The 15,926-nt window shown below is 35.6% G+C and overlaps 1 protein-coding gene across 14 annotated transcripts in view; it reads left to right on the forward strand.

The window, feature by feature from the left end:
* LOC134529384 (basic salivary proline-rich protein 3-like) overlaps positions 1 to 15,926 on the forward strand; it is a 342,223-nt gene that overhangs the window by 245,456 nt on the left and 80,841 nt on the right. For 13 of the 14 annotated variants that reach the window (XR_010074557.1, XR_010074554.1, XR_010074556.1 and 10 more), the window contains exon 11: positions 11,312 to 11,441. Coding sequence is in view for 9 of the 14 variants with exons in the window: in XM_063363394.1 (XP_063219464.1) it covers positions 11,312 to 11,441 (130 nt within the window). In the remaining 5 variants the exon portion in view is untranslated. Of the gene's footprint in view, positions 1 to 11,311; positions 11,442 to 14,889; positions 15,021 to 15,926 lie in introns of those variants that run through there. The other variant, XM_063363398.1, reaches the window with a different exon arrangement.

A 15,926-nucleotide genomic window follows, 5' to 3' on the forward strand; every position in this document is an offset into this window, starting at 1 on the left:
CCGGCCCTGGCAGTACCACTAGCATCAATGATGTCCACTGGCGGTGCGTCGGTACCTTCCCAGCATCGGTGTCGTTACTGTGACAAAATTTTCTCGAACAACACTAATGCTCGTTTACACGAGACGAGAGAATGTGCTAATCTTTCTTGCAAAAGGTTTAGCTGTAAAAAGTGTCACAAGAAATTCACAAAATATTATTTGTTGAAAAGACAATTGAAGACATGCAAAGGCCCTGCTGTGCGACAGAAATTAATGGTTTCTCTGCAACAGCGATGCATCGACGAGTACACCGAGAATAAGCACAATAGCATTTACCCCAAAATCCAGTTATAACCTGAAATGTCTGACTTATTCGACTTGTCATCCTTCATCGACTTGTGATCCTTGAAGCAAATGCATTATGTCATTCGCATTTTCCAATAATGCACGAATTCACAATTGGAGTAAATGCATGAAAAATCCTTCTTGTATGAAGTTTTGCTATGATAAGTGTCAAGTTTGTTTATTTATATTGAGGATTTGAGACAACACGCGAAAATACTGTAAAGGTGAAGTCCGTGTGCCTACTGTGGAACTCCCTGCAGACATTTCGAATCCTCGATTTAGGTTGGAGACTCGTATGCATACAAGCAAACACAAGTAATTGTGCAGCAACCGATTGTGTTGACATCTGTACATGAAACTAAACCCAATATTCTGCTGGGTGCATTTAAGGTAAATTATAATAGATTCCATTTTGCGAACTCTACATTTCATGGAATTTTTAAAGACTACTTTTATACTAATACATTAAATGAATCAAGGACATTTGTACTTTTATAGACGATATCAAGCAGAACATTATCAATCAACTTACTGATGAAGTATCAACGAACGGACCTTTAAAATTTAACTTGTGGATTGACTGTGTATATGGTAAACCGTATATGTTCGAGGATCAAGCGAAGAAGTGAGCTTTCAAGACTATGAATACTATCATTTATAGTTCTGACGATGTAAAGCAGCTTGTTTAACATAGTATCGAGAAACTCCATCGTGGGAAGAGGAAGACTATGTCAGTAAAGGAATTGACTGGTCTCTGTCTTCAGTTAACCAATTGGAGCTGCGAATTAGTATTTTCAAGAAAATGCAGAACTAAATATTTATTACATTGTTAACTTAAGAAATTTTTCCCTGCAGTAAAGTAGGTTTTACTTTCAAAATTTTTTGTTTGTAATTGTTTTTTTTTTCCCCAATGCTTTACTCTTTGTTAGCAAATTAATGTGACATTTGATTAAAAAAAAGTATCTTTTTATTTCAGTTAAGGATCGGTCAAAGGACAAAAATCGATCGATTTAAACATTATTTTTACACATGATTTTTAAAATTAATTTTGTTATTTTTCCTGTAATTGTAGCCTAAAATCACGGATTTTCGAGATGGCGGCTAAGACGGCGGATAAGATGGCGGACGTCGTGACAGCTTACCATCCTGCAATAAAATACTACCACTGCACTCAATTAATAAAAATTAAATCAATATGGTGGCAGCACACTCTAGCAGACAGGCACAAGATGATGGAATTCAATATGGCACCCTCCAGCGGTCAAAATCAAATTGTTACCATTAAGTCATTCTGGCTGACGTTATATTTGAAATTATATTATTAGTGGAGGATAGTCTGCTGGTGGCTTCCGTAGAGAAATGATCCATTGTAATTTTTCTGCCCTCAGCGGGTTCCAACTGAGGATTCCATAATGTAAGTGTGTTATTAATTAAAATTTATATTTAAATTATTTTTTTCATAAATTTTAAAATTTTTTGATGAAAATTATGTATTTTCAAGATGACCGACATGTCATTATCGAAAATGGTGACCATAACATTTTTATGGGCTAGGTCATGATCTCATTGTCTAATGGTTGCTTGTCGATGGGAAATTAAAGCCGCATAGTGGACATTTCAAGCCTCTCGCATTTTTCGAGGAATAAAACGGGAATTTTTCCATAAAAAATGGGAATTTTTCCTTTGAAATAGTTAAATTTGTTTTTATTTTTTTTTTTTTTTTGGCGTCATATTTTTTAAGTAAAGGAAACTTGAACACATTTTGGCGAAATTTTGGCAATTTTGGAACATTTTTGGCCTTTTTCTGACAAATTTTGGTAAATGTTGAAGGTCAATGTCAAGGTCAAAGTAATCCAAAATGGCCACCTGATGTCACAATCCAATATATCGGTTTGTATCTCAGCACCTCAAGCTTAACCTTGTGCCAGGAATCCCCAATTTGTATTAATAATTTGACTTATTTTTCACTTCAAAAGGTTGAATTTTGTAAAATATAAAAATTGAAGTTGGTATTTTTTACATAATTATTATTTGTAACCAAAATCATTTAATATATTTAATCAATTTCGCAAATATAATTATTGAACTTAAAAATATAATTAACCCTTTATTTACCCCTAAAAGTTTGAATTTCCCAAAATATAAAATTGTGGTTGTTTGTATTTTTATTATTGGTACCCAATAATATTTGTTTCCCCTAATTAATTTTGGAGATATTAGTAGTATATAATAGTTCCTCCGGGGACTGGCTTCTGGCTGTGGTGCCTGTGGTGCCGACCGCCATCTAGGATTTGTGACGTCACGGCGGCCAAAATTCCTCAAAAATGACTCAAAATGACTCAAAAATTCCCGTTTTAAGAAAAAAAATTCCGTTTTCGAGGGAAAAATTCCCGTTTCGTGGAAAAATTTCCCGTTTAAGTCCAGAAAAATACCTGTTGATCGAAAGTGCCTAAAAGTGGCTTAAGCATCCTTAACTCAAGCCACCGTTTTGCCGCTATCAGGACTTGACCCCGGCGGCCATTTTGGATCCGCCATTTTGGATGACGTCAGTTTGGATCCGCCATCTTGGATCCGCCATTTTGGATGACGTAATTTTGTTTTCTCGAACATTCCGGCGATTTGTTTTCCGCCATATTGGAGTATGACGTCACCGTTGCCATTTTCGTTACGCCCGCCATCTTTAACATTTTTATTTATTATCCGATTTTAATGAAAAAAAATTAAAATTTATAAAAAAATTAAATAATAAAATATTAATGAAAAAAAATTTAAAAAACAAGCATTTACGACACGGAGCTCAGAGTCCTCGGTTCAAATCCGACGAGTGCAAAAAAAAATGGCGACCGATCCTTCCTCACAGTGGCTGCAGGCAGACTGACTCCCACCACTTTTTTTCAAAGCATATATATCGCCAGTGAGCATGACGTCATGTCGGCTATCTTGAAAATCCGTAATTTTAATGCTAGAGATTCGGGAAAAATTTAAAAATCATTAAAAAAATTAAGCAACCTAATAAAATAATAAAAAAATCCTTAAAACCACCGTTGCACTTTTGGTGACGGCCGCCATCTTGAAATCACCCGTTGGAGATGACCATCTTGTTTTCGTCCACTAGAGTGTGCTGATACCATGTTAGTATAAATATCTGGTCACCACACCTTTGACCTTGACCTTGAAATTCAACCTTGACCTTGAAATTTGACCTTGACCTTGAAATTTGACCTTGACCTTGAAATTTGACTTTGTCCTTGTCGACCATCATGGATCCGACATTTTATGTTCAGTACATGCTACCAGGAGCTACCACCTGCTGGAGTACGCCATCTTGTGTGTGTACTTGTATTATAGAGTACATTTCCATCTGGATAATTTTATTCTAACCCGCTACAGTGCAGTTATAATTTATTACGGAGGTGCCCCCGCCATCTTGAAATTCGGCCACCATCTTGAAATCATGTAATAATGTAGCTAGAAAAGCGGGAAAAAATCCAAAATTAATCAAAAAAATCACTCATTAACTTACATATTGATTCGATCCGCTCCAGTCCTTGGTTCGATCCTCGATCGATGCAATAATGTTTAATTTATGAAAAAAAATAATAATTTCAATAAACCATGTTCAAAATTCTTAAAGAGACTTTAAATCCTCTACTACCATCATCTTATCAGACATCAAGACCACCATATTGGAAATTCGTAATTGTAATGCTAGAGATTCGGGAAAAAGTTCAAAATTCATGAAATAAATTTGTAACCTATATGATGATTGATAAGATCGACTAAGGTTCTTGGTTCGATCGCTGGCCGATACAAAACAACTGTAATTTAAGTACCAGAAAATTGTAAGGTTCGAGAAATAAAACACCACAAAGTCTTTTACAAACATAATATTTATTACACAATTTCTATCCTACTACAGAATCACTTGCGAAAGCCAGCAATCTTATAAACATTAAGCCCTGCATAGACGTGCAACGACTACTTCATAGCTCCAACAGCTCCAAATGCTCCAAATGGCTCCAACAGCTCCAAAAAGGCTCCAAATGCTCCAAAATATTCCAAATGGCTCCAAATGGCTCAAAATGCTTCAAAAGGCTCCGACAGCTCCAACAGCTTCAAATGGCTCCAACACCTCCAAAAAGGCTCCAAATGCTCCAACAGCCTCCAAATGCTTAACACAGCTCCAACAGCCTCCAAATGCTTAACACACAGCTCCAAATGCTCCAAATGACTCCAACAGCTCCAAATGGCTTCAAATGCTCCAAAAGGCTCTAAATGCTCCAACAGCCTCCAAATGCTTAAGACAGCTCCAAATGCTCCAAATGCTCCAAAAGGCTCCAATAGCCCAAAAAAGGCTCCAAATGCTCCAACAGCCTCCAAATGTTTAACACAGCTCCAACAGCCTCCAAATGCTCCAAATGGCTCCAACAGCTTCAAATGGCTCCAAATGCTCCAAAAGGCTCCAAATGCTCCAACAGCCTCCAAATGATTAAGACAGATCCAAATGCTCCAAATGGCTCCAATAGCTCCAAATGCTCCAAATGCTCCAAAAGGCTCCAAATGCTACAATAGCCTCCAAATGCTCGAAAGGCTCCAAATTCTCCAAATGGCTCCAACAGCTCCAAAAGGCTCCAAATGCTTCAAAAGGCTCCAAATGCTCCCACAGCACCATCTTCAATTGGTTCCAACTGATTCCAATTACTTTTCTTATCGAACTTGGCATGATTACTGACATGGCTTTATTAGTTTACATTTTGACTGGCAGTGGTAACGTTTTTTACACCTTTCAGTTATAAGTTTAATTTAGAAATCAGATTTCGATAAATGGTAGATACCATCTGGAAAGAAAATATATTAATTTATCTTCAAGTTTATACACATACTTTTAATTTAAGCCATTATTGTATGTAGCCAGCTTCCCTCAGTTCTTTGAGTATGAAGGATATTTCATTAATGTTCGAATAGTTTCCTGCACAAAGCGATCCATGTAGTAGTAGTAGCCTGTCAACCAATATGTTAGGATCTTCCCATGAGGTATAATAAATCTCTTCTGCTTCGTTCATCATCCTTGCATGTTTATAATAAATATTATTATCTCTGGTGTCTATCGTTTCAACACCAACCATGAGGTCACTTTCGTCATTTTGCCAGTGATTATCACAAGCTTGATCAGGATAATTTATTTTATTACGTCGTTTCCATCGTTTTGGTCTCAAGCCACCATCACAGTCTTCGCTCTTGCATGCTTTTGGTGCTTCAGCACAGTACTCAATCATGGCAGCCTTAGATGTGTCAGCACAGTCTTCGTTCATGCCAGCTTCTAATGTGTCACCACAGTCTTCAATCATGTCAGCATCACAAACTTGATCAGGATAATTTATTTTATTACGTCGTTTCCATCGTTTTGGTCTCAGGCCGCCATCACAGTCTCCGATCTTGCTTGCTTTAGGTGCTTCAGTACAGTACTAAATCATGTCAGCCTCAGATGTGTCACCACAATCTTCAATCATGCCCGCTTCAGATGATTCATCAAAGTCTTCTTCCTTGTAAGCTTCAGGTGGTTCTCCATCTTTCACATTTTCATGGAGACGACTAGATATTGGAGTAAATATATTTTCATTTATAATGTGGTTACAACTTCCTTCGTTTGTTTTAAATTTTAAATTATTATCTTGATCTAGATCAGTAATTTTAGCATTAGCTTTTTCGCCTTCGTTCCTCTTCCGCGATGTTGTAGCCCAGGCTTCGTTATCTTTATTCATCTTAATTGTACAGGTCTTGCAATGTCTATCCAAGTAATATCTTCTACCAAAGGATTACTGACACTGACTGCAATGAAATGGTTTTTGACATGGACCCAAATTACACTCGCTTCTCTCATGTCGTTTAGCATTCTTTTTCAAGGTAAACACCTTGCTACAGTATCTACAGTGATGACGTTTTGATACAGCAACAAATTCCGAATCAGGATTCATATGAGTTACTGAGACTAATGCCAGATGCAAACTAAGAGTTTTAAATTAAATATATTACTTAAATAGAATTTTTTAATTATTTCATCAGAGAGAATTAAGTTATCTAATGCAAAGCAAATTGATGCAAGTAGTTCTGCTTTTCAACATCAGATGTCGCCACATGTTACTTGCAGGTAAATATTATTTAGTTCTTTTATGCGGGATGCGGGATGCTCACTAACGAGCGCAAAAGAAGGATGGCTTCGCTAGACTCCAAGGAGAAGGAAGTTCGTCCTTCCTGTAAGTGCTTATTAGATTTCTCAGAGATTATTATTTGACTGAGTAATGATATTTTTTTTTAATTTCCACCTGATAAAAATATTAAAAGTGTTGGTTAAGTAGCAGAAATTCACTAATTACATGTAACCTTGAATAAAATGACATGCCTCATTAAGTAAAAAAAAATCCTTCATGCAGAGATCAATTTCTCATCTGTAACCAGAAGCACTCGGAGAAAACCATAAAATGTCGAGTCAGGAATAATCAGAAGCACTCGGAGAAAACCATCAGATGTCTAGTCAGGAATAATCAGAAGCACTCGGAGAAAACCATCAAAATATTGTCAAGATTAAACAGGAGCACACGGAGAAAACCACCATAATATTGACAAGAATAATCGGAAGCACACGGAGAAAACCACCACAAGTTTTCTTTGATATCATAAAATTACAAAAAGAAATAATAAAAAATTGAAAATACAAACATTCTGCTAGCTTGTGAACTTCTCTTTGATGTGCAAAGTTAGAGTTCTAGTACAAGCCAGATTTTGTTTTTGTATTTTTTTTTTTTCGTTTTTATTTTGTATGTGTATAAACTTGAAGATAAATTAATATATTTTCTTTCCAGATGGTATCTACCATTTATCGAAATCTGATTTCTAAATAAAACTTATAACTCAAAGGTGTAAAAAGCATTACCACTGCCAGTCAAAATGTAAACTAATAAAGCCATGTCAGTAATCATGCCAAGTTCGATAAGAAAAGTAATTGGAATCAGTTGGAACCAATTGAAGATGGTGCTGTGGGAGCTTTTGGAGCCTTTTGAAGCATTTGGAGCCTTTTGGAGCTGTTGGAGCCATTTATGAATTTGGAGCCTTTCGAGCATTTGGAGGCTATTGTAGCATTTGGAGCCTTTTGGAGCATTTGGAGCATTTGGAGTTGTTGGAGCCATTTGGAGCATTTGGAGCTGTCTTAAGCATTTAGAGGCTGTTGGAGCATTTGGAGGCTGTTGGAGCTGTGTTGAACATTTGGAGGCTGTTGGAGCATTTGGAGCCTTTTTGGAGCTATTGAAGCCTTTTTGAAGCATTTGGAGCCTTTTGGAGCTGTTGGAGCCATTTGAGGCACTTGGAGCCTTTGGAGCATTTGGAGGCTATTGTAGCATTTGGAGCCTTTTGGAGCATTTGGAGCCATTTGGAGCTGTTGGAGTCATTTGGAGCATTTGGAGCTGTGTGTTAAGCATTTGAAGGCTGTTGGAGCTGTGTTAAGCATTTGGAGGCTGTTGGAGCATTTGGAGCCTTTTTGGAGGTGTTGGAGCCATTTGGAATATTTTGGAGCATTTGGAGCCTTTTTGGAGCTGTTGGAGCCATTTGGAGCATTTGGAGCTGTTGGAGCTAAGAAGTAGTCGTTGCACGTCTATGCAGGGCTTAATGTTTATAAGATTGCTGGCTTTCGCAAGTGATTCTGTAGTAGGATAGAAATTGTGTAATAAATATTATGTTTGTAAAAGACTCTGTGATGTTTTATTTCTCGAACCTTACACTTTTCTGGTACTTAAATTACAGTTGTTTTGTATCGGCCAGCGATCGAACCAAGGACCTTAGTCGATCTAATCAATTATCATATAGGTTACAAATTTATTTAATGAATTTTGAACTTTTTCCCGAATCTCTAGCATTACAATTACGAATTTCCAATATGGTGGTCTTGATGTCTGATAGGATGATGGTAGTAGAGGATTTAAAGTCTCTTTAAGAATGTTGAACATGGTTTATTGAAATTATTATTTTTTTTCATAAATTAAACATTATTGCATCGATCGAGGATCGAACCAAGGACTGGAGCGGATCGAATTAATATGTAAGTTAATGAGTGATTTTTTTGATTAATTTTGGATTTTTTCCCGCTTTTCTAGCTACATTATTACATGATTTCAAGATGGTGGCCGAATTTCAAGATGGCGGGGGCACCTCCGTAATAAATTATAACTGCACTGTAGCGGGTTAGAATAAAATTATCCAGATGGAAATGTACTCTATAATACAAGTACACACACAAGATGGCGTACTCCAGCAGGTGGTAGCTCCTGGTAGCATGTACTGAACATAAAATGTCGGATCCATGATGGTCGACAAGGACAAAGTCAAATTTCAAGGTCAAGGTCAAATTTTAAGGTCAAGGTCAAATTTCAAGGTCAAGGTCAAGGTCAAAGTTCAAGGTCAAGGTTGAATTTCAAGGTCAAGGTCAAAGGTGTGGTGACCAGATATTTATACTAACATGGTATCAGCACACTCTAGTGGACGAAAACAAGATGGTGATCTCCAACGGGTGATTTCAAGATGGCGGCCGTCACCAATAGTGCAACGGTGGTTTTAAGGATTTTTTATTGTTTAATTAGGTTGATTAATTTTTTAAATGTTTTTTAAATTTTTTCCCGAATCTCTAGCATTAAAATTACGGATTTTCAAGATGGCTGACATGACGTCATGTTCACTGGCGATATATATGCTTTGAAAAAAAGTGGTGGTAGTTAGTCTGCCTGCAGCCACTGTGAGGAAGGATCGGTCGCCATTTTTATTTTTTGCACTCGTCGGGTTCGAACCGAGGACTCCGAGCTCCGTGTCGTAATAAATAAAAATGTTAAAGATGGCGGGCGTAACGAAAATTGCAACGGTGACGTCATACTCCAATATGGCGGAAAACAAATCGCCGGAATGTTCGAGAAAACAAAATGACGTCATCCAAAATGGCGGATCCAAGATGGCGGATCCAAAATGGCCGCCGGGGTCAAGTCCTGATAGCGGCTTAACGGTGTCTTGAGTTAAGGATGCTTAAGCCACTTTTAGGCACTTTCGATCAACAGGTATTTTCTGGACTTAAACAGGAAATTTTCCCACGAAACGGGAATTTTTCCCTTGAAAACGGGAAATTTTTTCTTAAAACGGGATTTCTTGAGTCATTTTGAGTCATTTTTGAGGAATTTTTGCCGCCATGACATCACAAATCCTAGATGGCAGTCGGCTCCACAGGCATCACAGCCAGAAGCCAGTCCCCGGAGGAACTATTATATACTACTGATATTTTTTTACCCCATTGTAAGCACTTAAGAGTTGATTTTCACAACATTTAAAAATTTGGTTGATTGATTTTGTATGTTAGTTATTGGTACCAAATATCATTTCTATATCTTAATTAGTTTTAGAAATATAATTAATTTAATAACATGTTTTCTTTTTTCACCCTCTAAGGGCTATAATTCTGAAATTATTCAAACCTCTTTTTTAAGTAAGATAAAGATTATTCTAATGAAATAAAGTTCTTCAAAATATTTTTCGATTGATGCTTGAACAGACAGAAAAACATATAAACAGACAAAAAATTAATTTTTTTTGAGTTCTAAATAATGTAAATAACCATTTCCATACAGTTTTTATATAATTGTATCCAATGTAGAAACATGTTGCCGTCAAAAGTTTTTTTTAAATTATTTGGTTTGTTTTACGTGCCATTCTACAGCTGGAGGGCATTTACAGAATGACACAAACACAATATAAAAACATACATTAACAAGCTCAAACAAACCAATTCCACAAAAAAAGTAGAACTTAAAACTGAAAAACTTTAATATGGGTTTGCAACCAGGTCCGCCAGAGCTCGTGTTCGCTGGGGTTCTTCTAAATGAAGATTTGCCGTTAACTTGGAATTTCTTTGCCAAGTTTCAGCTCCAGTTTTATTGTTGTGGAAAACGCAGTTGTTCACAATTCCCATGGCTTTCTGAGGTAGTCACCTGGCTGGGTCGCAAAAGGCATGCAGAGCTCATAGTGGTAACACGTCATTTTAAGGGCTGTCTTATAACGACTAGCGAGAGACCTGCCCAATTGACATTATTTTCTGGCACCAGGAAAACACCACTCACTTGAACACAAACTAGTGTGGGTCTTCTGTACAAAGGCGGCCGCCTTCCGTACGAATTGCTTATGATTTGATAGTATTAATGTTTTATTGTTGTTGATTTCTCACCCTTCAGAACGTGTCGAATAAGGACATTCAAATGAGTATTGGTATGCAATCTATTATAGATTTTAATATAACGATGTATTTTTAAGGTCTATATTAATATAATTAAAAACCTCTTGGACTGGCCTGTACAATTTTTGTTTGGTGTTGTTACCTATACAACATTCCTTTGTTTAACACTTAAAAGTCTGAAAGAAGTATATTCATAGATGTTTTTGGACAGAAAAAAATTGCTAAATAGCATTGTAAGTAGTATAAGGCCACGCAGGTATCCATTAATTTTAATATTCAGTCTTCAATAATACGGTGAATTGGTAGGTACCTTAGAGACATGTTGTAGACTTGCACTATGGATGTGAGTGCAGTGCCTGGCGCACAGAAGCAAATAAACCAGTTATTCGCGAGCAAATTTCACTCTTAGAGCCATCCTCTCTTTAAGAGTGATAGTCTTCATCGCTATCATCACCCTCGTAGACATAATATGACGTTAGTGGCCTTTTAGGGTCGTCACAAACTACATAACTCCGATGAGGAACATTAGAGGTTAGGAAAATAGAACAAATTAGGAAATGTTTAGTCGCATAGTATCAAGTGTTTCTTATCTTAGTGACCTTGTTGTCAAAAGTGGAATGTCATTAAGCCAATTAAAATTCATAAAAATGAATGTTGTACGTGCAGTGAAAACCATGTGGAGAGAAATGCTGGGAAAGCGACTTACTTAGCGGACATCCATTGCGACAGGAAGCTGATGATGTGACTCCGGGACCTCGTCGGTCGTCTCCCCTCAAGCCCCCAGTTGCCGGTGCCAGCGCTTCTCCGCCAGCCCCCGCCAGACGGGGGCCCAGTCCAGCGCCAGGATGGAGGAGCTCAGGTACAGCGCAATGCTTTACATTCCAACCTAAACTGCTATAGATTTTATTAAAATTTTATATAAAATAATATTTGCAAATCATCCAGGGATATTAGTTATGCTATGGAAATTTTGTAAATATTATTACCTACAACAACAAAAAAACAACTTGGTATAACTTATTTTATCATATTAAAAAGTTTAAAAATTTATAAATCCACAGAAAACATACTTTTGTTCCTTTCATGTGCATCTAAGCCTTTTTGCAACAGAGCACAAGACACAGAAATCAAAACAATACATTTTTATACGAACATTCAAAAGTCTGCATCGATAAAGAAATTGGCATACTTGAGGTACTACTCATCGTTAAATGTACGTACAAACAGTAATTTATAACCGTTTATTTGCTCTAAATTTGAAATATTTCAAACTACTCCAAGTCTGTGACATTTTAAACGGAATATTCTGAAACTGCATCACTTGAATCAGTGGAAACCTACAGATAGATTTTTTTTAATGGTTATCATTTCTTTATTTGTTTATTTCCCAAAAATTTCATATTAGTTTCATAGAGAAGTCTACATATTAACCCGTCACTAACCACTAACATAATAATCTTTTCAGTGACTAACATTTCATTGAAATTAATCACTGATCAGATCATTAGAGTATGTTTAAGAGCTATGGACTGCAACTAATAAGAATTTGATATTAAACTATATAAAAATCAGCGCAAACCTGCCTCAAATCCACCCAAGGTACGCAGAACTATCTTTGGACATTTGTGATTTCAACAAATAATTACAATATTTTAAAAACAAAACCCGATACTTGTATTTGTATATGTGTATATTATTAGTATTTTCGTTTAAACTATACATGTCTTTCAAAATTGTACATATCAATTATTTAAAAAAAGGCCAAATAATTTAGTAAAATACTAACAATACAGAAATATTAAAAAAATAATCATTATATTTTATTATGTTTTGATGTCATATCTTGTTTGAATAATTATTTAATTTTTAAAATACTGATATATCAACGAGATTACTGAAAAAAATAGTTTGACAGAACAATGCAAATATTAATGATCACTGAAAGCATATTTTTGTACTACTTAAAATAATCGAATCCAAACATATAATACATGAAATTATGATAGAATTTTATGATAATGGGAAGTAAACATTATATTCGCCAAAATGTTTTGGGGGGTATTAATGAACATTATTTTTCGGATATCAACTGGAACTCATAGCATTTGACATTTGAAATGTGTTTTCAATAAAAATTAAATAGAATTAAAATTCCCCGAACGACAAGAAACCAATAAACATATTACCACATTCAAATGGCCCAATCAAATGCAATCTGACTTATGGCAGAAGCCAATGGATATTAGAAAATGACTCATCTGGGTTAAATTGATTTGGAGTTCATACTGGTGCCAGAATATACAGTGAATTTTTGCAGATCCCTGCTACTCCCTTTCCCTCTTTATGGCCTTCGTTTAGCATTCAATATTTCAGCTTATTGCTTAACCATGGTTTGCGCGTGTCGGTATTCTTGATCTCTGAGAAGTAAAGACTCAAGCACCAATCACAGAATAAAAGCTGAAAGCCCTTTCTAGCGGACGCCTACCCGGCGTATGATTAGTACACCTGCGTCCTATACACACAATTTTAGGAGGATTCTTGTACATTTATTACAAATCATGTTTCTCTTTGTTAAAAATATAACTTTTCTATAAGTCACCGATACAACTATCTAGGCATCTCACATATTATACATTTTTTGAAGTCCTTTAAATTGATAAAAACATTTAACCAGACTGCAACTGAAGCAACAATTAAAAAAAAAAAAAAACATTTTTCTAAAATGTTGTGTATACTGAAATTTGCTACAGTTTTCGTATTTATCGAATAAATTGTTACTTTATAATATTCATTCTAATCAAATAAACCGTAGCTCTGACTTATTTGATGTAAATATAAGTCAATGCATAAAATGCTTATGCACATAAAATTAAGTGTCGCTTGATTTATTTTTACGTTTGGATTTGAAAATTATAAAAGGGGAAGGGGTGTTGTTAGCGTCTTGTAGACGAAGTCATTATAGACGTAAACTCACAATGATACTGACCAGATATATTAAGACATTGATTCGGAAAGGACCTACATATGTAAAGTTTCCAGTAGTTGTCTGGAGTGATTTCAGAAAGTCATGAGAAAACCATATCAAGAGATGCCGGGTCCTATGATTGGTGCCATCTCTCTTAGTTTAGCTGTTTGAGTTGGTAAACATTAATGTTTTAGTTTTGGCTAAGTCCCAATATTATTTTCTTTTGATGTTACATTTCATCGGTTTCAGTGCATTTTAAAGTGTCCTGGCCTATGCAATTAGCTGATATCCAGGATAGTGTAAAAGTAATCATTTCTTGCCCTTCAAATAATTCACGAGATTGGTGTGTTATATTCAAATAATTAAACATAACTTAATTTATACTGATATTTAATCAATAAATTAAATGAAGCAGTAGGTGAAAATTCACTGGATTTCCAATCCCAAGTAAAGGAAAAACAAGTGTTAAATTTCATCGGAGAGTTTTTTCAATGGTTTTGTAACATCCCCATGAATAGTCAATTGGATAATATTTTTCTAAATTAACAACAAAAATGTCATAACACGTAACTATGAAGGAATCACAAATTTTAAACATTCTTGAGGCTCTTGTAAAATTTGAGCAACACTATTTTTGTTATTAATGAAGGAATGACAGGAGTTCTAAAAAGAGTAGAATAAAAATTCACGAATTTAACAAATTACATAAAAGACCTTCGGGAAGCTATGGCTACTAAATTTTAAAGAATGGTTCGAGACATAGGGCATTCATTTCAATTTCAGGTACTGTTGGCCTCTCAATTAGCCAAAGAAGGTAATACATTTACATGACTAGAGATTCTGTACCAGTGCCAGTCAAATAATATACCCGTAATTGTAGTTACACCAGCTCAGTTGAAAGAACAATTAAAACATGTTAGAAGTAATTCTTAATAGGGATGGTTATGCCTTGCCATTAAGTGTGTCAGAAGTGCAACAATTATTTAATTTACCATCTGTAGATGTCAAGTCCACAAGGAGAATTGGTACATTCAAATTAAAATTTATATTGTTAGACGAAATTCCAGTTGGAGATTGTTTCAGCTGGTCGCAGTCCCATTCCAATGGAAGAATTCGACCAGTCATCTGGACCATGCTCCAAATTTTCTGGCGGTGGATGGCGACTATTTAATAACTATCCAAGGGAGAAATTTATTGAATTGTAGATGCTTTGAAGACAATTTTTGTTTTGTTCCCAGCTCTCTGGAGACAACCTGGGTAGCGCCTTATTTCAAAAGGCTCTTTTTCAGGGGATTACTGTAGAAAACCTTAGTGAAACATGTGCTTTTCGATTCCATTCCAGACACCAATTGATGATAACCCAAGCAGGACAAGAACGCTACTTCATAACGATCCCTTCAAGAAAATTAAAGTTACAGTGTATGAAAAATAATAATAATGTCTTTACTTTTAAGAAGTAGAGACATCCTCGGAGCTTTGGATGTAGAAGTACTTTGTGGCTAATTTATTTTTAAATCAAGAACTTAAGATTTACGAATTGTACCCTTGCGATTCTTTAACCAATTCCAAATTTCAAGTAGTACATGTAATTACGCAAGTTTTTCCTCAACCTACATCTGCACATACAGTTTTTCAATCTTTAAAGGATTGTATAGACTAAAACTGGCCAGCTATTATATCGCATTTAAATTTTTCTTTGTCCAAGTTAGCAACTCCTTTAGACCCTATTCACTTAAGGGACCCATAAAAAATACCTAGATTTGTTACTAAGAGCTTGCAGAGTATTGCTATTTCAATTGTAAGTAATGTCCTATTACTGATTATTGTAAAGAATCCGTATCTATTAGGGATGGGAACGCTACCAAGAGCATCCCCTTGGATATTGTTACTACACTTGGTGTAGAAATGAGTGTAACCTTCTTTATTCTGTTAGTAATATTTAATGTTATTATTTCTGTTATTGAAATATCTGAGGAATCTGAAACCCCTCAGTAAACCCGCAGAGATATCAGCTCCAGTAGCAGCTTCTGTCCCTTCTACCAGTGGAAAGGTAGAATTAAATGAAATACTAGCCAATGAATAACTGTTGTTTAGCAAAGTTATCCAGTGAAACTGGTGATGAATTTAAAGTAACCATCTGTGTTTTTGATAATAAGTATTTAACGATTTAGTTTCATGTAAAACATGATCAGGGAGTTGGAATTTTATTTGATGTCGAACAGAATGAACATGCTTCCATAAATATTTGTTATATTTCTTGATTAATCCATGAATCTAATAATGATGGAGGGATGATGCCAGGTATAATAATATGTATTAGGAATACATGGCTAATCATTGAGGATGTGGGTAGAATCTTTTCCTACTCCCATTTTCAAC

This window comes from Bacillus rossius, chromosome 2 (genome assembly GCF_032445375.1).
Source record: "Bacillus rossius redtenbacheri isolate Brsri chromosome 2, Brsri_v3, whole genome shotgun sequence".
Classification (NCBI taxonomy): Eukaryota; Metazoa; Arthropoda; class Insecta; order Phasmatodea; family Bacillidae; genus Bacillus; species Bacillus rossius.